This window comes from Lepidothrix coronata, unplaced genomic scaffold (genome assembly GCF_001604755.1).
Source record: "Lepidothrix coronata isolate B3197 unplaced genomic scaffold, Lepidothrix_coronata-1.0 Scaffold152, whole genome shotgun sequence".
In the NCBI taxonomy this organism is placed as follows: Eukaryota; Metazoa; Chordata; class Aves; order Passeriformes; family Pipridae; genus Lepidothrix; species Lepidothrix coronata.
This window is the reverse complement of record NW_016690332.1, coordinates 335,316-361,960: the sequence shown is the minus strand read 5'-3', so window position 1 is coordinate 361,960 and position 26,645 is coordinate 335,316. Positions and strand designations below refer to the sequence as shown.

The following is a 26,645-nucleotide window of genomic DNA, read 5'->3' as shown; positions in this document are numbered from 1 at the left end:
CGCCCGCCCGGCCCTACGAGAAGGGCACCGCTCCCGCTCCCGCCGCCCTTTGCCTCCGACCGTGACCCCGCAAACAGCCCGGGGCTCCAATCTGCGGGCCCGGCCCTGCCCCTCCGCCAATCCGCGCGCTCCCGCCCCGCCCGCGCCCGCCAATCCGCGCGCGCGGGCCCGCGCCCCGCCCCCGCAGCCAATCAGGTGCCGGCGCGGCGGCCACGCTCCGCTCCTCCCCGCTCCCGCCGCCTCCGCCGCGCTCGCTCCCGCCGCGGCAGCGCCGTCCCCGTTCCCGCCGGCTCCCGCCGCGGCTCGGGCAGGCGGACGGGCGGCCCCGCGACCCCCGCCCCGCAGCGCCCGCCCCAGGGGCTCGGACCGCCGCCCCGTCTCCGCCGGCGCAGCACGAGCCATGCTGCTCCTGGCCGCCGCCTTCATCGTGGCCTTCGTCCTCCTCCTCTACATGGTGTCGCCGCTCATCAGCCCCAAGTCTCTCAAGCTGCCCGGCGCGCACGTCGTGGTGAGGGAGGCGCCCCCCGGGAGGGGAACGGGGCCGGGGGGAGGAGGGAGCGGGCGGCCGCCGCCGCTCGGCCTCGGCGCTGGGGGAGGCGGGGGGGCTTCCGAGCCACCCTCCCCCGGCCATGGTGTCCGCTGGGGAGGGGACGGACGGAGGGAGAGAAGCCGCTCCCTCTGAGATGGGGGCGCAGGCTGCGGGAGGAGCCAGAGGGGTGGCTGCGGGAATCCCGCTGCAGGAGCGTGGGGAGCATCTCGGCGGGGAAGGAAGGTTTGGGGGTGCAGCGTGCCCGAGGAGGGGCTGGCGGCCGGGGAGCCTCAGCGCCAGGGGTGCCCGCGGGATCGTGAGGAATCCTGGCGAGCTGGCGGTGACACCCCGAGCTACCAAAACGCGGGAGCCACAAGTCCCGGGTGATAAGGAAATGACCTGTCCCGATGGCTCTGACAACCGCTGTGTGTCCCAATTGGCTTAAGGCGATGGTCTGAGTCACCATCTTCCAGTCTCAACGCTGGCTTTTTGAGGCATTCCTTTTGCGCTCTCCAAGTCACCGGTTACCTCGAGTTTTGTTTCCTGTTAGCATCTCCCAAGATATTTAAGTGTGTGGGGGGGGTGTAGGGTTGGTGGGTGCGCTCATAAACAAAAGGAAAAACGTATTGTTTCCGTGGTCTAAGAAACCAAGCCAGGTATGAGGAAACGGAAAAAAAATAATACAAAGGAAGTGGTCAGATGGCACTGGGGCATCTTTTCATCTTTAAGCACGTAGATATCGATGCCTTTGAGCAGTATTTTGACAAGGTAGTAGAAAGTAAGCCTTTAGAAAGAAGCCTTCAGAAGAACGTGCTGTTAAAACAGTCCGTGAGTGGTAGGGCACTAGAAGTTGTGTGAGTTTGTGGCTTGGGGAAGGGGGATGGAGGAAAGGGAAGCACTGCCCAGGTGCTTTCAGGTGGGTCGCAAAGTAATGAATTTGGACGCATAAGAGCAAATGAGTTAAGCAGTTCAAAGATTCATAGTCCTAGCATCAGCTTTTTAAACTCAGCTCTAACTCCCCAGGGTATGTATGTTCTGTGCAGAGAAAATGTAGTATACTGTTTGGTTAAATTTACTTTAAAGGGTGAGTAGTTCTTGGAGATGCCTTTTATCAGAGTGGGAGTTTGAGATAATCCTGAAGTGAGATCTTTTAGGTATAAGTGAGTTTACAGATACTCTGAGGTTTTGGTTGCTAGATTTTGGTTTTGGGGGTTGTTTGGGGGGTTTTTGTTTGGTGGGGGTTTGGATTTTTTTGGTGTTTTTTTTTCTTTCTTGAGCTCTGTATGATGCCTGTTGTTTGGGGTTTTATTATTATTATTTTTGGAGTTCCTCTTTGGAGGATGGAGCTGTCCTCAGAGTAATTTAGATCTGTCCAAGTTGGAGTAGTATTTCCAAGTTACTTTATGCAGTAGGTGTTACTTGCATGCTGTTACTGGCTTTACAGCATCATGCTCTGTGTGAGGTGTGTTCAAGGTTGCTTTAAGATTCTCAGGTTATGGCTCTTTCCCCACAAGAGTAATGATTATTAAGGAGGAACCTTTCAGTACTGTGCAAAAGCAAAGGTGAATGGGACTTAAGGGTCTTCTGTGACTTTTATGAAGAAACAGAATAGCAAACATAAAAAGTTAAATAGATTTTATTTCAGGTTTTTTGTTTGGTTTTGTTTATATATACAATGATTATCCAAAGCTTTGTTCATTCTGTATAGTGATTAAACACTTTAAAAGTTAATTTTGCTGGTTCTTCTAATCAGAATCAGAATGCTTCATTTAAAAAATTTCACATTGAAAATTATGAGAATGTTCTTGTTGGAGAAGCCTCCCTGTAGCTGTTGCTGCTAATTATATTAGCAGTTAAGTTCAATTTGGTACAAGAGGAAGTCTAAAGAACAGTATTCCTGCATGTCTTATAAAATTAGGAGTTTAGCTAGAGAAGTAAGTACAAGAATATATTAATGGAGGAAAAGGCTGTAGATACATCTAACTTGATTACGCAAATAGAAATCTGCGGGCAGAGAGTTTTATTGGTGTCACCATTTGCAGAATTACTTGTTTGATTTTTGACTTCAGTTATGCTCTTAAAGTGTTCATGAAAACTAATGAAATATGGAACAGTTGTTCCAGAGTTCACTACTTCTTAGATTTGTAGATGCTGTTGATAATGCTGGACACTTGTACATTTGGATTTCAAATTTTCTAATGTCATGCATAAAGAAAAATATTGGATGATGGTAATGTAAATCAGAAATATTGTTCAATAAGGCTTTCCACTCTGTGTGTATGAAGTGAATTCTTTCATCATATGCTGGGAGTAAATGTTCTCTGCTACTGAAATGACTGAGAGACTTCATAAAAATATTTAAGGACCATAGCATTATCTAAGGACTTCTTTGAAGTCTTCTCACAGAAAACCAGCAAAATCTGTTTAAGTATCAGGCCTCGGTTAAACCCAGTCTTGAAATAAATAAAAGAATAAAGACCTGCAAATCGTATGTTTAACTGGTTAAGCCCTTTCAGAGGGAGACTGATTGTCATTGCACAGTAAATATAATTTTTCAGGATATACCTCAATAAATTGCTTTTCTGAAGCAGAAAAAAATCAGTCTTATCTACAAACTCTTCTTTCTGGGGGCCTGTTGAAAGTATGATGAAAATATATCTGTTGCTTTCCTGAAGGAAGATCATTGGGCAACTTAAGAGGCTGTTACATACCAATTGTAGAATTTTCAACTGAAGTCAGCATTCTTTTCACTTCTAATCCTTCAGAAAAAATATTTTTTCTTCACTCCTAACAGTTATGGTTAATAGATGTTTGAATTATGGCTAAGTAACTGACTCTGCCTGCCTTTTAGGATAGGAATTGGAAGCAGAAAACTTGTGTGTTTTTCCCCTCTGTCCTCTCCCAGAGTCATTTGCATGATGGAAGCATGACTCTTACACTTGCTGCGTAAGGCGAGACATGGTTTCTGGAGAAATCATAGAATTATAAGAGTCTCTTATTCTTAGAAAAGAATAGGACTGCTATTCAGAGTGAGAGTCTGCAGAACTCTGAATTACTCATCGTCTAATCTTGTGGGTTCCCCCTCTGCCCATATCTGCAATATATTTTTGTGGCCCCACTTAGCATCATTAAATGAAAAGGATTTCTCTCAAGTTGGCTAAGGCATCAGGTTCAGCTTATTTTAAACAGAATGCCTTTTAGATGTTTAATACTACTTTTTTTTTCTTTTTTTTTTTCTTTCTAGCATGTCTAGGAAAATGTTCTCAAATAAAGGATATAAAAGTTACTTTTGTGCTGTAGAGCTGCTGCTCCTTGTGCTGAACTTCTCTATGCTTTGAAATTCAGAAGACTGTTTTATACATCTTTTATTTTGCCATTGGCTTTAACTCTCTCCTTGGGTCTTAGGCTGCATACTAGTACATGTTGTCGATTCTGTAAGAGTAAGCTATTTTGGTAGCTGGTTATAATGGTAGATAGGAATATGAAAAAAAGGATAAGACAGTCACCACTGCTTCATGTGCACTGTACTCACTTGTATCACATTTAACTGCCCTTTGTCAGGGATGTTATGCCTGTTCTATACATGTTCTCTGTGCCTTTTCTTTTCCTTTTTCTACAGAGGTACTGTGCTTGATGGAAAAGAATGCAACAAAAACTTAAGATGTCAGTGCAAAAGCAGCATTCTGTAAATTTCCTGAGTGACATTTGAAAGCTATCTTTGGTGAAATTTTATTGGTAGTCCCCTCCTCTTGTTTCAGCCTTAATCTTTCTAAAACCAAGTTGAAATTTGTGACCAAAAAAAAAGAAAATAAACAAACAAACAAAAACCCCCAAAACAAAACAACAAAAACACCAAAAAAACTCCAACACAAACCACCAAAACGCTGAGATCTCAGTGTTATGAATGCACTTTATCAAAGTTTGTGGATTAGCAATGGCAGGAAATGTAAAGGTATTATCTACTTGGCACTGTCTCCTGTGCAGATTGACAAGAACCCTTTCATGTGAATGTAGTTCAGGATGGTCATGCCAAATCCTCCTGCAGATGGGTTGTCTTTAGTCCAGAAGTAGTTTCCCCACTTCTGCGTAGAGAGTGACTTGATAGATAACTGCAGCCAACTTTAAGGCTGGCCAATCTTGGTGTCTCGACATTGTAGCTCCTGTGTTGGGGCTGATATGATCTGTGGTTTGGATACATCCACGTGGTTTGACAGGAGGTCATTTTGAGTCTAGTCAGGCATCCTAACCACTTATGCCAGATTAAAGGGATGTTCTGTTTCAGTAGAACTAAATACCTTCTACTGGAGCACTGTCTGAAAGCATGAAGCCAGCCTGCATCCAGTTCTAAGTGAAAGTTAATAAGTTCTGTTGGAGATACCATACTAGGTTTTGATTTTGATCACTCCTGATGACAATTCTGTTGATTTGGAGTTGGACTGTCTCATCAATTGAAGTGAATTTCCAGTATCTCAGATTTGAAACTCAGAGCAATTCGCTGGACCTCATGCCTCTATTTCCATTTATAAGGGGGAAATAAACCCTAAAGTTGAACTCTGTTATCAAGAATTGTAGCTTCAGAAGTTGGAGCCAGGTGCTTTTGTGAACAGCTAGTTTGACATATTCTTAAACATAGAAACAGCTCAATAACACTGCTTAAGACCTGGTAGTGCTGCATTCTGAACATCTGAGTTAATACTAGGATTTAATTGTTCCTTCTTGTCAAAAAATCAGTCTGTGATTTGAGTTGCAGTGACCAGATTTTTTGTTTTTGCTAACTCCGTTGATGCTGGGTTACAGTGAAATTTAAAAATGGGATCAGTGGCAATTCAGATGTTGGATACAAATGAGATACAGTGTAGAACCATTGGCCACAATGGTAAGTTACCATAATAATGTCATCTTTAATGGGGTCGATATGTGCTCTTCTGTTAGTTCTGAGCATCTGTGTTAGTAACTTAGCTACCTAACAGACTTCATAGATGTGCTTAGGCCGACTTAACTTTTTCACTAGTGTTAGGGATTTTTTTTACATTAGCATTCATGGTTAACGTTCCTGAAGAATGTGTATATTACTAACAACCTCCCACATGCTCGTAACAGCCTCCCACCTAAATGCTAAAGTTCCCAGCTAATTGATATTTCATTTTGTCATCGACCAATCTGACATGAGCCCTATCCAGTATTCTTGGGTATGACTGTAAATAAAAACTTCCTTTTTCCATTTCTTGCATGGCTTCAGGCCTTGTCTTTCTGAAATGAATATTAGCCTTGTTTGACAAGCTGGAGACTTGGTGCCAGTACCTTCACCTGCAGAAAATTCCTCAAGCACTTGGTGTAGTTGACCTGTTCATGATACTCACCAGTTTGTGCAGGTAGTAATCAGCTGTCTTGCAGTGCTACGCCAAAAATTGGAATTGGAGCAATCTTCCATGCACCTTGATTAGTTCATGTTCTTGTGTACTTGCTACTGTTGAAAATCTGTAGAAGCATCTCACAAGTGCTGTGGAACTGAGATCTGATCGAATGTATCACACTATTTTTTCAGATACGTATTGAAATCTTGCAATGTATTTTAAAAACTTTAGTGTATTTGTGACTTCTTTCCATAACAAAGCATTAAATTAATTCTGTGGTTCAGCTGAAGTCCCAAATCATTAATTAACACTTGCAACTCTTGCCATCTTCATTTACCCTGAAAGCAGTCATCCTTGGTTGATAATCTACAGACCAGGTTTCACATTTCTAGAACAGGACACGCATCCTAGAGTCATCCTCAGAGGTTAATGTGGTGTGAAGCTAATCTTGCAGAGTCAGTTAGAAGTTAATCTGAAGCAGTTCTCTCTAATAACAGAGGAAGCCTAAAGAGCTGAAATTAGTCTTTGTGGATGTTACACCCATTCTTGGCCCATTTGTGGCTGAAGATGAACCAACCAGAAACCATGGATAGTGTTGTAAGTCTTTGCTGGGATTATTTGATATGCACTAAGCTGTATTTGAAAGTAAGTGGTAAAATACTCAAATGAAAGAAGAGTTTAGTGACTCATGGGAATGTACTTCTGACTGTTCTGACATTACTGCCTCCAGGAGTGGAAAGAATTTTGTGGATAGTGCATCTCTGAATACAAAACTGAGGCACTGGCAAATGAGGAGACGACACAAGGCTTTTGATAGGGTGTGTAGTTAGACATTGGGATCTTTGCTCTTACATTAATTATCTCAATGCCTCCGTTTTCTTAAAATGGAGGTGATGTGTTTCTCTGGAGTCTTTGGCAAGGTTTTGATAAAAAGCAAAAGATGATGATTTCCAGAGAAATCTGAATTTCATCTTTTTCCAGTTAGTAGGGAATTTGTATTTCTTAACTCATTTCATCAACATGGGTTTTTTTACAATAACTGCTTCTAGGTATTTTGTTCCAGTATTTTCTCAGCATGACTCTTAATATGTTGTTAAAGAAAAATTCAAATAAATTGGGTATATAAGGAAGATACCAGTGTCTATTTGAAAACCAAAGGCACATGCAGACTGAGAATGATCCAAGTCATCGAAAGGCATGTCAGGCAGACATTTTTATTTTAGTCAAAAAGAGAGGGCAGGGTTGTTATCTGCATCTTGTTCCACATGTAGTTCATAGCTAGGTTTATTGAGGTTAGTGAGAGAGGTGGTAAGGTGACCTTAACCTGTATATTGGTATAATTTGGCACGTGTCCTCCATGTGATGGACAACTGTAGTCATCCCTGCATTTGTCTATAGACAAAATATTAACTTCCTGTTTACATATAAGACTACTTCAGTGTTACAGTTTGGAGGAAGAAGAAAAGGTTGCAGAAGTTTAGGTGCTGGAAACGGCACTAAATTGAAATTGAGGGATGGCACAGGGGCAGATCAGGGTCCAGACTGGGGGAATGACAAATATACCACAGAGAGACAACTGTTGAGTTAATGGAATTTTTCTTTAATAAGAAAGAAGGTATTTTCTATTTATGTTTATGTGATGATATCTTCAGAAGGCACTATACAATTGCCAATTTTACAAATAACTTCTACTGTGACAGGTATGAAGGGGTGGTATGTAATTGTGTTATTATGGCATTAATAGTGATTTCAAGCTTCTAGCAACATGCTTTTAGAAATAGCATACAGACTTAGTCAAAAGCATGTGAGAGCGCTGACGTGGGAGTGGGTCTAAGTGTGCCTGACATAAAAAATGAGCAAAAATTGCCACTGAGGTAAAACTGGGTTTGGGGTAGAAACAAAGATTCATCAGTCTACTCAGATCATATTTTTCATTCATATTGAATAAGTAAGCTAACAGTATCTTCTGTATTTGTATCTCATCGTGTAATATTTTAACCTCAATATGTTTTCAGAAGTTTCATTTTACTTGACTTGTACATATGGGAGAAGGAATGAGAATATTGGACTAACGCTGCCTTTTTCAAATAACTTTTAGGTAACTGGAGGCTCCAGTGGAATTGGAAAATGTATTGCTATTGAATGTTATAAACAAGGTGCTTTCATAACACTGATTGCAAGAGATGAGGTAAGTGTATGTATATTTTCTACTGGCTAAACTCTGTTCACAAAATATAGGTGGGGATAATTTTGGAATTGATAATTATTCATACTTCTTTGGTGTATATTGTAAGGGGGCCCTAGGCATTCCAAATTAATGCCTTTGAATAGCAGAGGTGGCCGCCTTTTTAAGAAGCATAGCCCAACATGGAATTTGTGATTAGCATGCCTTAAAACTTTGCCAGAGCTATTGCTTCTGTTAATGGCATTCATTATTTCACTTAGATCTGTGCCAGAGGACGAAAGCAGGAAAACCCCATATTCTTTAAAACTGTAGAATTTCCCTACAGTGACAACTGGGGGATTAAAAACAGTTCCTAAAATTCACAGAATATATTGGTGTCTAGTCAGCATTATATTTTTTACTAGTGAAAAACTCTTCATCATCAGGAAAAAGGATTGGAAGATTTGGAAGAAAAACGATTGCTTTGTCGGGTTTGTTTTTCTTTTTGGTTTGGGGTCTTTTTAACTGAGGGTATTCAGACGTAGTTGGAATGACTCTGTTTTCGGAATGGGCTGTTATTTTACTTGTAGAGAAAAAAAATATTTGGGAAATAAAAGCATATAACTATATTTTGGCTCTCTGTCCCAGCTGTCTTTGATAATTGGCTTACACTAGACAACTTACTTTGCATAACCTTGAATGTAGTCAGAATTAACAGAATTTTTCTTGAAAGGATTATGGCAATTTGAATTTACCAGATTTTAGGTTTGTCACTGTGATTTCATGACAGTGATTGTTCTTCAAAAAAGTTTATGTGATGTCACATACATATGAAATAGAGCCAAAATAAAGGAGAAAAATTATTTTCTACAGCATTAGGTGCTCTCTGCAGTATGGAACAAAAGCATTAAATCTATAGAAGTCATTACTGGCTTTGGAGGACTAAGTGAAAAACAGATAAGTGAGCTCTGATAGCTTGATAAATTTCATGTTTTGATCGTATGTCCATAAGTCTTTAAAATTACAACACTAAAATGCTTTAACTAGTCAAGGGTAACTTTGGGCTTTAGGGGATGTTTTTAAGCCTTATTGAAGTACTGAAGACTAAAATTGCTCTCAGAATGACAATGATTTAGCTGTCTTTTTCTCCATTTCAGAACAAGCTGTTGCAGACAAAGAAGGAAATAGAAAAGTATTCTGTTAATGACAAGCAGGTAAGATCACTGGTAAGAGGGGCTTGTGTGTTTTGTTTAAGATAATCACTACAAAGTAGTTCTGTAGTCCTGTCTTTAAAACAAAACTGTTTGACAAAAATAAATGAGGACTCAGTATTTGAATTCAAGACTCAGACTGTTTACATGACATGTTCTGAGCTCTTGCTATGTTTGATGTTGCTTAGCTAGTGCGTTAGGCTGCTTTTCTTAGTAAAAGATTTCTTCAGCTGTAGGTGTAGCATGCTTTTTTGGATCAGTGCAATTTACTGTCACTTGATAAGCATTTTATTCTTTAAGATGAAGTGGAAGAACCAATTTTTTTTTTCTACAAATATCTTGCTTTTTGCATTTGTTTTGGGAAAGAAGTGTAGATATTTGTTCCCAGGTTTATTTCACTACATCATGCTTGTGTTCCTTTTCCTGGCAAAGTACTGTAACAGATACACAAGTTAAATTTGTGAAGTTCTGAGACTTAATAAACATAGAAGCTGCTTTGCTGAATAGATAATGCATTTGTGCATAGAGGCAATGATTTAGACCTTGCAGAAGTACTAACTTAGAATAGGTAAGCTTGCTGTGTTCAAAACATGCAACTTCAAGGCGAAATGCTAAAACAATTTTTTCTCAGTACTAATAATGAAGGGAGAGGGGAAATAATATTGAAACTGTTGATATCTTTGACTTCTCCTTTCTTGTGTTCCAGAACTTTGTTGATCATGAAAGTCACTTAGTAACTAAGTTAGTTTCATGATTACAAATAGAAGCAACTTATTTGTCCATGAAAAGGGACTTGAATTAATAAATTAGATATTCTGTTGAAAAGAAACAATGAAAGAAGTTGAATATTTGCAGGCAATAACGTTAGTACTAGTTTATATAGAATTTTCCTAATGCCTCCATTTGTAAGATTTTGTCTTCACTTCCTTATATTTTTGTCAAATGGCTCAAGATGATTTTTTTTCTGTACATGCTGCCTTACTCAGATCAACTTTGGTTGAAAATCTAAGCCATTTGAGGTGAGGAGAAAATGTATTTTGCCCATTAAAAAAAAAAAATCCTGGTAACCATTTTCTTTTAGCTGCTCTAGCAGTTTCCCAAGCTTAGCATTACAGTTAATCCCTTGTCAAACATTGTGTCAGGATGTTCTTGTTAAAATCTGTCCAAGCTTGATAGATGCAGACTTTTAAAAAGAGTATTATTCAGTGCATGTTCATAGGAGTTTCAGTGAAAATCTCCAAAAGTACCTTCAAGGCTGAGCAAGTGTGGGCTGAACAGGACTGCTTTGGCAGAAGCAGCTTTGTACTTGCAACCAGGTTAAGCAGTAGGCAGTGGAGGTGATAGGTAGGCTGGCTCTTTTGTAGCCGTTGTTGAGTGGTGGACATGGTCTCAGGGAAGCCTGCCTGATCTAAATGCAAAGAACAGAACCGGAGAAAGCAGGGAGTCTGGGGCAGAGCTTGCACTGGAACAGCAGATCAAAATCTGGGAAGTGACAGTAGCTGAACCAAGAGAAGCTGTACAAAAGGATTAATGGAAGAGTGTAGAGAAGGATGATGTCTGGTAGTGGATAACATGGACAGATTGTTACATTTGATCATAGAATCATAGAATGATTTGGGTTGGAAGACACCTTAAAGATCATCTACTTCCAAACCCCCTGCCATGGGCAGGGACACCTTCAACTAGACTAGGTTGCTCAGAGTTCCATCCTGGAACTCTGCCTGGCTTTGAACACTTCCAGGCATTGGGCATCCACAGCTTCTCTGGGCAACCTGTTCCAGTGCCTCACAGTAAATAATTTCTTCCTGTTGCTATCTACTTGCTTTCATTAAAGCCACTCCCCCCGTCTTATTATTACATGCCCCTCTTCAGCTTTCTTGTAGGCCCCCTTTAGGTACTGAGAGGCTGCTGTAAGGTTTGCCTGGAGCCTTCTCTTTTCCATGCTGTACAACCCCAACTCTCCCATAGGAGAGGTCTCCATAGGAAAGGTGCTCCATCCCTCTGGTCATCTTGATATTCCTCCTCTAGACTCACTCCAACAGGTCAATGTCCTTCCTGTGCTGGAGGCCCCAGAGCTGGATGCAGCACTCCAAGTGGGGCCTCATCAGAACGGAGTAGAGGGGCAAAGTCACCTTCCTTTACCTGCTGGCCACGCTGCTTTTGATGCAGTACAGGACAGGATTGGCTTTCTGGCTTGCAAGCACACATTGCTGGGTCATGTCCAGCCTCTCATCCACCAGCAACCCCAAGTCCTTCTCAGCAAGGCTGCTCTCCATCTCTTTATCCTCCAGCCTTGTATTGATAGCAAATGTTGCCCCAACCCAGGTGCAGCACCTTGCACTTGGTCTTGTTAAACTGCATGAGATTCCCATGGACCTCTCCTCGAACTTGTCCAGGGCCCTCTGGATGGCATCCCATCTTTCAGGTCTGTCAGTTGTTCCACTCAGCTTGGTGTCATCTGCAAACTTGCTGCAGATCCCTTTGCCTGTGTCACTGATGAAGACATGAAATGGTCCCATATCAAGCTAAGACGCAGAGATCTCCGCAAAGATTACTTTTTTCTTGGGCATGTTGCTGTCACTGTTCAGCTCTTGGATACATTCATGAAACCAAGTTGCATTGACAACCAGTGTCTGACATATACATACATTTTAGTGTTTGCATGTGATGTAGAGTGCTGATGGTGTGGCTTTTATGGATATAGGTGTGCAGTGGAACAAAAATCCTTGCCATTAGAGGTTTTTTTCAATATTTTTTAAATCCTTTTTCTAATATAGAATATTCCCAGTTATTTCACTGGGACTTGAATTGATCCTTTATTGGGAAAGCTTTATTAGTGATCCAACAGCATGCAGTATTTAAAACAAATGGTAAGGAGCAGAACTGGGGATATTAGACTATTTCTTGTAGCATATTCTGTGTTCTAGATGTGGATCTATAGTCTATGCTTTGTAATGAAGGTAATTAATATATTGTAGCAGAAAGAACGTATGATAATAGAAGCAGAGAGGTGAATTGTATAATGTGATAGTAGTCAATAAAAGTTGCGATAGTTGCTGAGCGTGTTGTTCACGACATAAATAATCTATGCAATCTGATATATTAACAGATTGCTCCAATTTTGATTAAGAACTGTGATTTATTTAAACTCTTCACTGATCTTGCAAAGACATCCAGATAATAAATCGATGTTGTTTGCATTCAACTGCTCTTTTGTTTTTAAACATACGGAAAAGATAAATGTTTCCAAAATGTAGTACATGCCTTAAGGGGAGATGCATACAGTCCCACCAATAACTTGTGCCACAAGTTTACTCTGATGTCCAACTACACACAGTGCTGGGAGGCAGGAATAGCCAACCTGCTGTACAGGAATGGCAGGCAGATTCTGTTTCTGCAGCTAAGAAGTGTCGCAGTCTGACCAGGGGCAGGACTGACAAATGACTAGCTGCCAAAGCAGTTAGTTACGCTGTGGTAAGCTTTTGTGTGTGTGTGTGTGTGTGTGTTTGTGCCCATCTGCTCCCATGACAAGTGGTCATGAGGATACTTGTTACAAACTGCTGATAACTTTATTTTACTTCACCTCTGAGTTTAAATAGTTGACCAAAGTAACAGAGAATATAGAAGTTGGAACAAGAATCCAGGAATCCCCCCTTTTATTGCAATAGAAGATTTCTTTTCTTTTCAAGATGAGGAATTGCCCTGAAGCTCTGTTGATGGCTTAGCAGAGAGGGTAACTTATTTGTCAATACCTGGCATTTGCAGCAGTCTTAGAGTTTGTAAGTGGTAGCCCAAAAAAAGCAGTGCTTGCTTTGGCCAGAAGTTGATTTTGAAGGTGCTTCAAAAGATAGATCATGAGACTATCTTGCTGAAAGTAATCAGTAACTTTCAAGGAAATGGCCTAACTTTTAGCTGACAAGAAAACTTAGATATCAGTATCATCTATTTTCTGTTGTCCTGCCTGCCCCTTCCCCCCAATTCATCCTTTGCCAATGATTATTTTAATTTTTCTGTATCTTTCAAATTAAACCCCTTAATGTCTGATTTCCAGACAAGGAGTAAATATTACTTCACTTCTTAGTTATTTACAACTCTGTGCAACGAGTCAATTTCTCATAGAATTTTTATTTTAGTTTCGTCCTTGACATGTCCCCATGAAGCAGTACACAACTAGGTTTACTACTATTCTTAAAAAAAATATTTTATGAAATAAGGAGGTAGCGTGCATTGCAAGTACTAAAGTTAGCAGGTTTTTAACACTTGCTTTCTAAATTTTGGAACAGAACTTCTGGTGCTGCACTTTCAGGGCAACACTCTGCAACCATGCCCTTCTACGGTGTGGGGAAAAAATAGATTTTTTTCTTAAAGAGGAACCTAAGCCACACAAATGGTTTGACTTGTTTAGCACTGATGAAAGTTAAGTGTATCACTGTAGAATTTTGATTGTCTTAGTTAAAATAGATTTTACTAAACTTCATGTAAATAGCTCAGGCAATAGTGTATCTTAGTACAGTAAATTAGAGATGCTGTTTTCTACGAGTTGCTGCTTTGAGGATCATGAAGTGTTTATTTGTTCTTAATGTAATCTTTATTATACTAGAATGTGTGTGTGAGGGGGAGGAGCTCGGAGGGAGCAAGGATTGCTTTCTCCAGTGTGGCAGAGGTGCAAACTGTCCTGTCAAAAAGACTTTTTTTCTGGAAAAGATACGACATCGGGCTTGTTTCATTTTGAAAGGCTGAGACTCAACAGTTACTGGACTTTGTGTGTTGTGACAATGTTCTTTCACTTTCCTTTTCTAGGTTGTACTTTGTATTTCTGTTGATGTGTCTAAAGACTATGAACAGGTGGAGAATGTTCTAAAACAGGTGAGGAAAAAACTGATTCACCTATGTATCTTAAGCCTTATCCATGTGTGGTATTTCTTTTGGAAATAGTTTCTTATAATTTATACTGTGATATAGGAAGTGTTTTTTCCCTGCTAAAAAGTGTCTTAACCTCTGTCCCCTTTTCCAGGCTCAGGAGAAGCTGGGGCCAGTTGACATGCTTGTAAACTGTGCGGGAACATCAGTTACAGGAAAATTTGAGGATATTGAAGTGAATTCTTTTGAAGTGAGTGAGCATACTTTTTTAATTTCATCATATGATAATTTCTTATTTAAGCATTCTAACAATTAGATTGCATTCCCTGCAGTTTTTGCAGAGTTTGTAGGAATACACTTGATTTGTGCTTGCTGTCAGACTATCTTTAGATTTGCAAGGCTTGCCTCTAATTTCTCATCTATCAGTCCATTGATGGGTCAGAAGAGTGAATTATCCTTCTGGGACATAGTGTCCTCAAGATGGCAGAAAAGCCTGGCATTTATTTTTGTAGGTTAAGGCACTGTGAAAGGCACTGAATTTCACATAGTTTAATTTTTTTTTCTGGCGAAGATTTTTAAAAATATTTCTAAGCTGTTTAAGAAAAATTCAGCTGTTATCAATGTTCAGTAGTGAGGTGCAGAAGTTGTTTCAGCTTGAGAAGCTGCTGCTCTGGTGAAAAAACAAAAAGCAACCCCAAACCATCTGTATTTTGGTTACTTTATGCCTACAGCCCTCAGACCTCCATTCATCTACAGATAATGTTGACTAATCTGAAAATACTAAATAGGTATAGTTTTTATAAGTCTGAATCATCCATTCTGTTGCTTGTATAGACTATCAGTTGTTTTTTAGGTCTCTAGAGAGTGAAATTCTCCTTATCCTGGCAAAGATTAAAATCTCTGAAATGCATAAATACATTGCATTTTTCCTGTTTCCTGTTTTAGAAGACTCTTTAAACTTTCAGTTAGTTTTCATACATAATGCATAAATGGATTGCTTCCTGGACATTGTTCAGGTTAGCTTTTCCCTCAAATATTCTTTTTTCCTTTAAGGACATATGGTTCACAGTATTATCAGTATCCTGGATGCTATTAAGACTTAAAGATAGACAGGATTTCTCTTGGCTTGAAGTGAGTTTTTTAGCTATAAAAGTTTATGAAGCTGTAGAATAAAAAACTGTTGTTTCTTTTACCAGCTGATAGAACTACAGATCTAGTGAACTTGATTGTTAAAGCAGACTGAAATAGGGGGATTTTGATAAGTAAGACCAAACAGCTGGATCTGTGGCTCAAATACCATGTTAATATTGTTTGTACAGAGATTAATGGCAGTCAATTATCTGGGTAGTGTGTACCCGAGTCGAGCAGTAATCGCTACCATGAAGGAACGAAGAATGGGAAGGATTGTGTTTGTATCATCTCAGGCTGGGCAATTAGGCCTATTTGGTTATACAGCTTATTCTCCAACAAAATTTGCTCTTCGAGGGTTGGCTGAAGCCCTGCAAATGGAGGTATGTGTGCAATAATTTTAAGTAATTTTGATTATAAACATTCTTTTTAAACTGTCAGTGAAGGACATTTTCATTTAAATAGTTGTTTCTTGCATTGTGCAGCACTGCTAATATCCATGTGCTGTTGGCCCTTTTTTGGCAGCAGTACATTCCTGTTGCTTCGCCTGGGGTTGCAGAAACTAAGATGATTTCAATTGCATGAGAGGGAATAGATTGAATCTGTTCCTAGAACTGACTCCCACATGTGCAGACGTTTTTTTTAATCTTTTAACTAAAAGGACTTGATTTTTAAGACTTGAGTAAAAGTCTTCTTCAAAGTCCTAAGTGCAGAATGATACCGAAGATCACATGGATGCATGAGGGGGAGGCTGGTGATTCCCACCTTGCTTGTCAGTCCATGGTAAGTGGTATGTGAACCATATGAAACAGTAATACTTGCAAGCTAGAATTTGATGACTGGCCACAAAAAAAAAATTGTGTTGACAGTGGTTCACCCTTCTAAATTTTGATACATATAAGCTTTTTATACTGCAATGATCTAAGCTTATTCTTAAGTTCTGACTAAAACCAAACACCCTTTTCATTATTCAGTGGAGCAAGGTTGGTAAGTACGTTGTAGTAAGACAGATAAAACTGATTTGAAAATTACTTTTCTTATTCTTCTGTTAAGAATGTATATTTCAGTTGCTAAGTGTTTATATAAAAAGTGCCTGTGTTTAGTTCTAGACCCTTGCATAGTCCCTGTTGTATGCCTTTATTCAGGATAAGAATGTGTGCTAAAACTGACTCTAGTCACTTCTGGTCTGCCAAATAGAACAACGCAAATGTAGGGTCTTTCTTCAGGCTGGTGACAAATATTTTTGTGAAGACTGAATTACTCAAGACTAAAAATAGAGTGTTTATGGGCCTGTGATGTGGTATTTCAGTGTTTTCAATATAGAATGTTTCATAATAAATAAAAATGCTTAATATTTTACGACACTTTGCTTTATCATAGCCCTCTCTAATATTTTCATTAAAAGCTTTTTTATTTGCATTGGAGTACAGACTTGCATTGTATTAGTTTTAGAATAGTAGTGCACTAAGGGGTATTAATTCCATGACACTTACATACAAATACATAACTAAATGCAATCCTTGACGTAAGACCTTCCATTTTTCCTCACATTTTCTACTTATTTTTTGTCTCCTTAGACTTTGACCTCTTGCAAGTTTTTACCATGGGTTGAAAAGCCTTGTGACTTGAGTATGCCTCTTAAAGATAACAAATTTGAATTTTATGTTTTTGTTGTTTATTTTCTCTTATTTGTCCAGCAGTGAAAATACGTTGATGGAAACAACAAGGGAAAAGCCTGTTAATGTGCCCCAGTGAAAGCCTGTTTGGCCTTGTGTTTATAAATGTTGGGTACTGGTGTTTGGCAATAGTTTAGTCTTTTTTTAAAAACTGAAATTGGTAAAATTATAAACCTAAACTACTTTCATATTCCTCCTAAATGTCTTAGATTCATCAAATAATTTGCAAAGTCTTTACAGACTTTTATTAAAAAAGCACCACAACCCCCTTTTTAAAATCTTTGCTGTTGTGTTTTTTCACTTGACAAAGCTGCAAGTCTTGTAAGTGCTGAATATTTAACACTAGAAGCAATTTGAATTCATGCTTCCTGAATTTCATCGGTACAAGAGAAATCAGTGAAATCATGAGGGACATGTAAAGGCTGTCAGTATTAAGATAATACTTAATGCTTTTGTAAAACACAGGTAAAACCTTATAATGTCTACGTAACGGTGGCCTATCCTCCAGATACCGATACACCTGGATTTGCAGAAGAAAGTAAAACAAAGGTAAATTGTCCTTCAGTAATACTGAATTTTTTAAGCTTCATTTCATTATAAGCAATGCATTTTATATTTCATTTATTTCTATAGTATTTTTAAAATCAGGGCATATTAAGATTTTAAGAAGTACTTATAAACACTTCAGTTTCATCAGTTTTTAACTGCTCAGAGTTATATAGCTTGTAGGATAATTTCATGTAGTTTATTGTTCTAGCTTTAAATGGAAGAACTACCTGCCTTTAACATCTGAAGCACTGCAGAGTCTTCCTGCATACAATCAGAATATTGTTGTGGAATAATAAACTGTAAAATCACTGTTTTGATATTAAAGCTTAATAAAACAAATATAATAATCATATTTTGCATCTTTGATAATATGCAGTTGTTGTGACAGATCAAAATAAACCTCAGTTCTTTCAGTGCAGTTGCCAGCCTAACCATGCTGTATGAATGTATATAATGACCCAGTTCCATAATGGCTGTTCTTTAGTATTAAAGGAAACTCTCTTGCACTGTGTTTGCAGTGGAAATGACTGTCTCACTTTTTAGAAGGATGTGTCAGCAGTAGGCCTTTTTCATTTGAATTACCTTAAAAGCGAAAGTTTTGACCTCTAGTCACCTCTTGTCATCTACCATATCCATACATATGAAGTATTAATTCCAAAAACCACATTTAGGCCCCATTTAGACCAAAGCATCAGATAACCAGAGAAAAATCTATCTTATTTTTTGTTTGCATACTGTGAACTAGAAATCTGATATCTAAGGATATAATCTTTTCAAGCATCTTTTCAACATGCACCATCACGTATAATTGGAAATTGGGTTTGCATTCCATTTTGTCTTTCACTCTTTGAATAGGAATCAGTAGGGATTGTATAACACAATTCTTACTTCATAATTTCTTGATACAGATACTCTGTATTAAATGTATACTCCCACACATCCGCATAAAGTGCCAGAATTAGACATCTGCAGATACTTGTGTAGCTTGCATATTCTCTGGGATTTTATTCTTCATAATAGCCTATTTCAGGGAAATACAGTCACCAGCAGAATGCATTGTTCATCTAAGATTTCTCTTTAAAAGAGATTCAGGGAGATTTATCTTATTTGTCAAAAAAGTCTTGTCTTTTAAGGAGAGAATTATGCTTTGTTTTAGCCCACATGAACTCTCCGGGTGACTTGCTCCTAATATGATGGTGTACCTTAAATCTCTGAAACATTCCATTACTCTGACATTTCAGATAGTCATTTGTTGTGGCATTTATTTAATACTACTTAGCTTAGAACATCTGCCTCTGTAGTTTGCATTTCCTTAGGACTGGGCCATTTTTCTCTGTAATCGTTGAATGTGGTAAAATAAAACATCAGGAACTAGGATACAGCTTTTCTGTGTTTTTAAAAATTAGCTTTTTTTTGTTTTGAGGTAACTGCTTTACAAATGACAGCCGTGCTGACTAGCCAGATCAAGTATTAAATGGCTGATTTCTGCCTGCCTTATTCTCTACAGTCATTAAGTTTAGCTGTTGCTTCAGAACAGCTGCTATTTTTTTCCCAAACTTGCAGTATTTTAGTTACTGTTGATATCCCTTTATCTCTTTCAGATCTGTTTGATACTGGCCAATAACCTTAAAAATAAATAAGGGCTATGAAACGGAGATCTGATGACACAAATCCTATCACTATAGGAAAGCATGTAAAAGTTGTTTGTATGTGATTTCTGCTGGCAAAGACACTGATCACCCCCCTTAAAATACACATACTAAAAAAAAAAGTTTCAGTGAGCCTGGTCGATGAAATCAGAACTCGTAATTCTACAGATATTTGGAAATAGGCCTGTTTCTGTGAAATTTAATTACTGTAGTACTTCAAATTGATAGTGAGAAACCTGTAGTTGCTCAGCTCTTCCCTGGAAGTGCTTTTTTAAAGTATAAATCTGAGAATTAAACTAGTCCCAGTATTTGAGTAGGCTTAAATGCTTCAATTAAATTTTGTTATTAAATGTAACTGAATTAGCCATTACAAGTGAACTTGCAACCAATACTCCTTTCTCCCTAATTTAGCGTTGTTTTTGCTTCATCAGTGGAACCATCTGTCTCTAAGATATATTGAGCATTTAAATATTTCCTGGGCAGTTATCTCTATAACAAATAATTTTATTTGTTAAAAGGACATTAATGACAAACATGCTTCTAAATACCTTAAAGCATATTTTTGCCATTGGTTTTTGTAACAGACTAAACTTGTTTGGGTTTTTTTTGGTGAAAAAAATTGTGACTGCTAAAATAACTGTCATAATTGCTTTCTTCTAGTGAGGTGAAAAGGTATAAATGGTCTAAAACACAAAGAAATAAAATGGATTTTGGTAGATACCAGTGTGTGGAGATGGAGAAATTAAAAAAAAAAAAAAAACAAGCTGATTTGTAGGATCTTAAAATATTTAAGGCCTATCTTTTACTTACATTTCTGGCAAAAAAACCATAAATGGACTAACACAGGTGTTGAGGAGAAGTAGTTTAAGCATTTTGGTAACTTCTACTGAGAATAAAATACTTGGGAGGAAAAGCCATTTCATAGTAGTAATAAACTATATACAAAAAAAGTACTACTCAAGGAAAAATTTGCAAAATTTTGTAAAATTAGACTATTATTTATGATCTTTAAGTGTATGTTTTAGGTGACAGTATGATACCACTTTCTAACAGTGATGTCATCTATGAAAAAAGACCCAAAACTAAAATTTGACATGCATATTTTTCTCTCCTGTGTGGTGTTAGCTAAACTTATATTGGTGGTTTTTTTACTAAAGCCCTTAGAGACGAAGCTGATTTCTGAAACTTCATCTGTTTGCCAAGCAGAACAAGTTGCCAGAGTTATAGTCAAAGATGCCATAGTAAGTAAATTGTGTTTCTAAAGTATGTCCTGTGTTGAAGAGGCTAGGATCACATGTCATGCTTGCTTAAGACCATAAGATAATGGCTAAGCTAAATGCAAAACCAATTTACACAAAACAGTACTCTTTGGTTTGTTTGAACAGGATTTATTTATTTGCTTTATTCTTCTTTTGCCACTGCACCCACAAATGATTTTATACAATCTCTTGAAAGTAAAAGGTATCTGAAGTTGTACATAGACAGAATAAAATGATGCATCCGTATGATGCAATGTCTCAAAGGTAGATTATGACTTTCTTGAAAGCACTAAACAATTGACTTTTTATGTATCAAATACCATTTGTCTAACCTCAAAAGCTTGTTGTACTGTCTTATTTTTCTTGAAGATGAGTTCATATAAAAATAATTATACATAAAGGAAGGCCTTTGACCTCTTTTGGCTTTTGCTGTCTAAAGTATGCGATTTATGAGTGATTACAATACATAAAATGCCGTTCCTAGTGATAAAGGTGTACTGCTTTTCTGAGGATTTTTTTTTCCAATGTTCTGTGCTAGGGAACGCTTGCATGCTTAACAGAGTACCTCGGAAAAGAAACAAAGACGAAATTTCATGATCATAAAGCACACTGATTGAATCCTAAAATCTGCAATTATTTTGCAGTTCCAAATACTCTTGACCTTCAATGAGACATCTGCAGCAGGTGTTCAGTTTTGAAGTTTTTACAGTATTTTCACAAATACAGCATATAAACACAAAATCATATCTGATTTTGGCGTGGTGAGTTTTAAAAGCAAGTACTACCTCAACACAGTATTGTCCTTTGATGTTTAAAGAAAACTAATCTCCTCTCTGACCTTAAGAATCTGGTATTTCTATACCATACTTTCCAGCACTTTGTATCATATATTAGTTCAGATGTGATCTTTATGCACTCTAGCCATCAACTGAGAGACTAAAATAGAAATGAGAATGTATCTGTGTGCTCGCAGGCCTCTCAGGTGTGTGCTGGGAAATAATCAAATCTAATAACCTCTACTGCTTTGCATAGATTCACCCCTAACCCTGATTTGGGAACACCACCTTTTCCTTTCACTTCCGCATTCCATAGATCTAGTCCTGCACTGTTTCAGACAGTCTGTTTTCCAGCATAAAGTGTAATGGAAACAGATGGGAGAAGCCTGGGAGTCAGAGCTATAGAACTGCAATTTTACTGATGAGTAGTTAAAAACCAAACAACTAAACCTTTTCCTCATGTCAGTCCCCCCTTTTCTGCCAGCTGAAGTGCTTAGCAGGCTGTGTCTCGCAATTTTGAGGAGAGCACGTTAAAAATCCTTGATGTAGATGAAGAGGGACCTGTTACCTAACATCTGAAATACGCTCCCTTACCAAATCTCATGTGATAAGCAAACTAATTTTAACAAAATGCAAGCTGTATTTTATTACACAATTCGGGTAGTGATTGGTGGCCTGACAGAGTTAGGGTGTAATTCTGTCTCTGAAATGTGCTTACAGTGAAGACCATCATGCATTTTATCCACCATCTGTTTTAAGCATGCCTCAAGAAGAAATTTAGAGCCTCTATATCTTGTAAAAATCTGCAGCAATTTAGCACACCTCTCTCTAAAGACAGGTTAGCTTCCTTGTCCATTTTTAAGTGAATGCTTTTTGGAATGTTGCTGTATAGCCCAAAATATTTTTTAATATTTTGATTCTTAATTGAGGTAATATTTTTTTACATAAAAATATTTCTTGTTAGTTATATCAGTCATCTGTGTCCATCAGGAGTAACTGTTGAAATAAGACACATCATGATTTGCCACAACTGGGTAAATTCCTTTTTGTTTTCTTAATCCTTCCATCCAGCAAGGGAACTTTAACAGCTCAGTTGGATCAGATGGTTACATGCTGTCAATATTGACAAGTGGAATGTCACCAGTTACTTCTATTACTGAAGGTCTCCAGCAGGTAAGATTTGGGAAGGCCCTGTTGTCATAATTTTTAATAGTTCAAAATACTTTAAAATGTAGAACATTATGTGAATGCTGAATGTTTTTTCATCAGATGGCTGTTAATACTGACAGGTTTTGAAAACTGCGGTAGTATTTTCAAACTGAAGTTGGTGGGTGAGCTAAGACCCCCCCCCCCTGCTACTCAGGCCTGAACTGTTACATAGTTAGGTTGGTTTTCATGAGTTTGTTTTTTGGAGGTTATACAACACACCTGCCTAGAACTTTTTTTTTTTCATTTCATGACTAAATAATATGCTGCAATCCAAGATCCTAAATTAATTGAAAGATGTTTCTCTCTGTTTCCAGGTTGTTTGCATGGGCATTTTTCGAATCATTGGCCTATTTTACCTAGGAAGTTTTGACAGCATAGTTCGTCGCTGCATGATGCAAAGGGAAAAATCTGAAAGTGCAGATAAAACTGAGTAATCTTTATTTGGAGTGGAAAGAAGAATGTCAACCAGTCCTGGACAGCTAGCTGCTTAAGTGGGACTCAGTTTTGCTCCTGAAGGATTTAGACTGGAAGTACTTGCCTGTGTGACAGAGGAGTCCCCTCAAAAGCTATGAAAGAAAGCAAAAGTACAACTCCAGAAAATGCCAAACTATGCAAAAATGTGAATGAGGATTAGATAGTTGTTTTTGTTTTTTTTTTTTTGATGATTTGAGTTGGAGAGAATTTGGAGAGCTTGTAAGTGATCTGCAGAGTAGAATTTGAGAATGGACTATATGCGGTAATTCTGGACAAATACTTTTCTCACTTTGGTGAGAAAACCAAAGTTTTCTCACTTTGGTGCTTATGGACAAAATAAGTACCATGACAGACCAGGCTGAAATAGATTGAAGTCCCCTGAACAAGTTGATACCTTTTGATAATGTTTTGGGACTGCTTTTAGTTTAGAATGTTAAATTTTTCTTTGGCCAATCTACAGATCCTTCTGTCAATGACAGCTTTCCTTATTCTATCCAACATGTGACTGTGGAAACCCTGAGATGGCAAATACATTTGTATGATCCAAGCTTTCTCAGTCTGGGAGCAATTAAAAAGTATGGTTTAATATATGCATACTTTATAAAGGGAGATGAAGAACCCGTTCCCACAGAGAAATGCTAGGAGATGTGATCAGGTCTGTAGCTCTTCTGGCCTTTGAAGTATGTTGTGAACAACAAAAAAAAAAAAATCTTACCAGTATCAAATGTGTTGATTATGACTCAGCATTTTAAGCCATTGAAACAATGTACAATTTTTACAGATACTTAATCTGCCAGTTTTTGCTCTGGAAAGGAAAGTAGCTTAATGCTACTGTAATGCACATTATTTCAAAGCTGCAAATCATGAGCCAAACAAGTAGTTGATGATAGAATCAATTGTAATTAAAATGCCAGGCTCTTCCAGTAGCAGGAATGTAGCTTTTTAGGGCAGAAGTGTCAGGAGGGAGAAGAGAGGTGTGTGTCAGAATGGCCTTCCACACTTCATTTTATCACTACATGGAAAAGCTTTCACATGAGAAATTATTTAAAATATTCTCCTTGTATGACCCACTTCTAATTTGTTTCATTTACATAACATGAAACAAGGCTGCTCAATAGCTGCTTCAGAATACACAGAACCCAGTGGTTGTTTCTAATAAATCTCATTCAACACTGAAAAGCTTGATGCATAGCAATGATGTTTTAAGGGTGCACTATATATACTGTTTATTAAATGGACCACTATAGTAAGTGCCTTGTGAGCTGCTTTTTTTTCAAAAGCTGCATATTTTGTATTTGTTAGCACTGCTGTGTTTTCGATGTCATGTTTTCCATTTTCATTCAGTACTCTGAATCTAAAATTATGTGTAAAACTGGGCACTTTCACTTGCTTAAAAGTAGTATTTAACAACCAAAATAAGCAAAATTTGATTGCTTTTGTTAAGATATTCTCTATATCTATTTAAGAAGAGGTATTCAATTAAACTGAGATGAAAAGTAATAGGTGGTTAACTGGAAAACCTTAGAATGTAGTTTATTGAGGTGATTTATTTTCCCTCTCTGAATTAGGCTAACCACTTTTAAATTTTCTTCACATATACTAAACTTGCTTTAATACCTGGTTTACAAACATATTTTTCAAAGGGAGTCACATTGGCACTATCATTTTAAGTGGTTTGACTTCCATTAGATTGCAAATGTTGAGGCACTATTGAATTCTTCATGAAGCCTATGTTTTCGGTCCTGCCTCCTGATTTTGTTTAGATATGTGAAGTTGTGCATGCCTATAATATAATGCTAATTTTGAGAACAGAGTGTATTCCTGCATTTTTAAACAGCTCAGCTTCAGTGCAAAGAAATCTAGTGTGCATATGTATTTCCTGTGCTGCTTAATGTGAATGACATAAGGGAGCATTTATCACACATCCATTGTCAACATCGCTGTGTTTCCTAAAGCAACCTAATGCTATTCAGATCCTACGATCGACGTTAACTCTTGTTTTGATGAAAATCAAATACTCTTTCGACCACCTGCAAAAAAATACCAAAATGGGTGAGTCAGTTGTGCTCTAGTTTGAAAAAAATGCTTCTGTAAATTACTTGATATCAGCACGAGCTTGGAAGTCAGGACTTAAAACCAGTAAGCCTTTGGATACTTGAATTTTTGGATCGTCAGCTTGGAATGCTAAAGGGTTTGCATTTAAGAAACATAATCCAGAAGGTCAGAGCACACATGACACTGTGGCAGCTGGGCCTCTAAAGGTGTCAGGTTGGCATCTTTGATCACCACTCACTACTTCTTGACTGAAGAGTCCTCCCAATAATGACTGATATAATTCAGTGCAAGTGTCTGTGAAGGAGAAGTAAGACTACTGGGTGAAAGTTTTGGCCCTGATCTACAGAGACTTCAGTTCACACCTAATTTTGCATAGTGTAAGTTGTGTTGACAGTGAAACTTTACGTTGAACCCCTCAGCAATTGTGGAAATTGGAACAAGGCAAGTTTTTTGAATCAAGAATAATAATCTTTTTTTTCAATGTTCTATTTTCTGCTGTTGCAAGTTATTGATGTTAATTTTAACTGATAAACTTCTCAACTCTTTTACTGTCAAAACAAGGTAAATTGTCAACTACAGCAACCTTTGGTGTAAATTTTGTTTTCTTATGCACATTCTCTATTTACCAATGTACTCATTTTAAGGTCCAATATAAAGTGAAGGAGATGCCTTGTAATCTTGTGGAAAAATGTTTAGCAGTTGAAAAACTATTTTGCCAGTTTAAATGTTACAAAACCTCTGCATTGAAATGTTTTAGCCGTGTATTAAATCCGTGAAGATCTTCACATAGGCTTTATTACTTTTTGTCAAATTGTCAATAATTTAATCACTTGTGCCATATCAGTCGGTGTCTTGTCTCGTTTTCTTGGTCAATCTTTAGGATTCGATTTAGGCTTGGATAGTCTTTTCCATTCCATGTAGTTTCTAATGACTGTCTTGCTTTACATACAGATTTATTATAACTTTACTTATAGTTTACTTCAACAAGGTGTTCACGTGCAATTTAAATAGATCTAATATTTTACTAAGAAAAAAAAGACATAGGTAAATAAACTTTATTTGCTGTGAAAAACTCTAGGCACTTTTAAATGGTAAAGATATATAGCGTTATTTGTAAAAAGAAACTTCGTGCTTATTGCGTCATCATTTTTTGTGCCAGAACTGTAAACTAGTTTTCATATTTTATATTTCTCAAAATAAATGGAGAATCAACAAAGCCTGTAACTTTTAAGTTCTTTTTAGAGGATGAAGAGTAGTGGCTAAATTCATTTGCAGGATGTGGTGGGGGGGTTATTTTGTTGGGGTTTTTTTAAATTAGAGATCAACAGGATTTTGTTAATTGTGTAGCACAGCAGAGGGGGCAGTATATCCCTCCATTTTAGCAGCTTAGGGCAGAGGTAAAAAGGGATGTAAAGAATTCAACTGGGAATTGTCAGCAGACCTAGCATCCCCAAACCATAATGAAAGTGAGATTAAATTGACAAAGCCTTTCTTGCTGGAGGTGCTGCCAGTATATAACTAGTGCTTGTGCTCTCTGGAATTGCTTATGAATCCTGAGGAGCCAAGCAATGCTCATTCTTCCTAGTGGAAAACAACAGAAGTAATAGTTAGGATAGATGTCTTTCTGTACTAGCACTGAGCATGCAGCTGTATAAAGAAACATTGTATTATGTTTGAGCTCTATAGGAGGGCTTCAGTGTATAGCTTGCTCCAGTATAATAGTAGGGGAGGAGTAGCGCCAAGATACTTATT

The 26,645-nt window shown here is 38.0% G+C and overlaps 1 protein-coding gene across 2 annotated transcripts; it reads left to right on the top strand.

Annotated features, from left to right (window-relative positions):
* The first annotated feature begins 362 nt into the window (after nucleotides 1-362).
* Nucleotides 363-26,109, top strand: KDSR (3-ketodihydrosphingosine reductase). Of its 2 annotated transcripts, XM_017828775.1 has the most exons (10): nucleotides 366-508; nucleotides 7,982-8,071; nucleotides 9,205-9,261; nucleotides 14,059-14,124; nucleotides 14,273-14,368; nucleotides 15,438-15,629; nucleotides 17,388-17,471; nucleotides 20,278-20,361; nucleotides 22,227-22,328; nucleotides 22,679-26,109. In XM_017828775.1, exons 1-10 carry the CDS (start codon nucleotides 401-403, stop codon nucleotides 22,796-22,798), a joined length of 999 nt encoding a protein of 332 aa, XP_017684264.1. In that variant the 5' UTR covers nucleotides 366-400; the 3' UTR covers nucleotides 22,799-26,109. The 2 variants fall into 2 exon arrangements, with proteins under 2 accessions (XP_017684266.1, XP_017684264.1); XM_017828777.1 differs by lacking the exon at nucleotides 20,278-20,361 and having other exon boundaries at nucleotides 363-508.
* The last annotated feature ends 536 nt before the right edge of the window (nucleotides 26,110-26,645 follow it).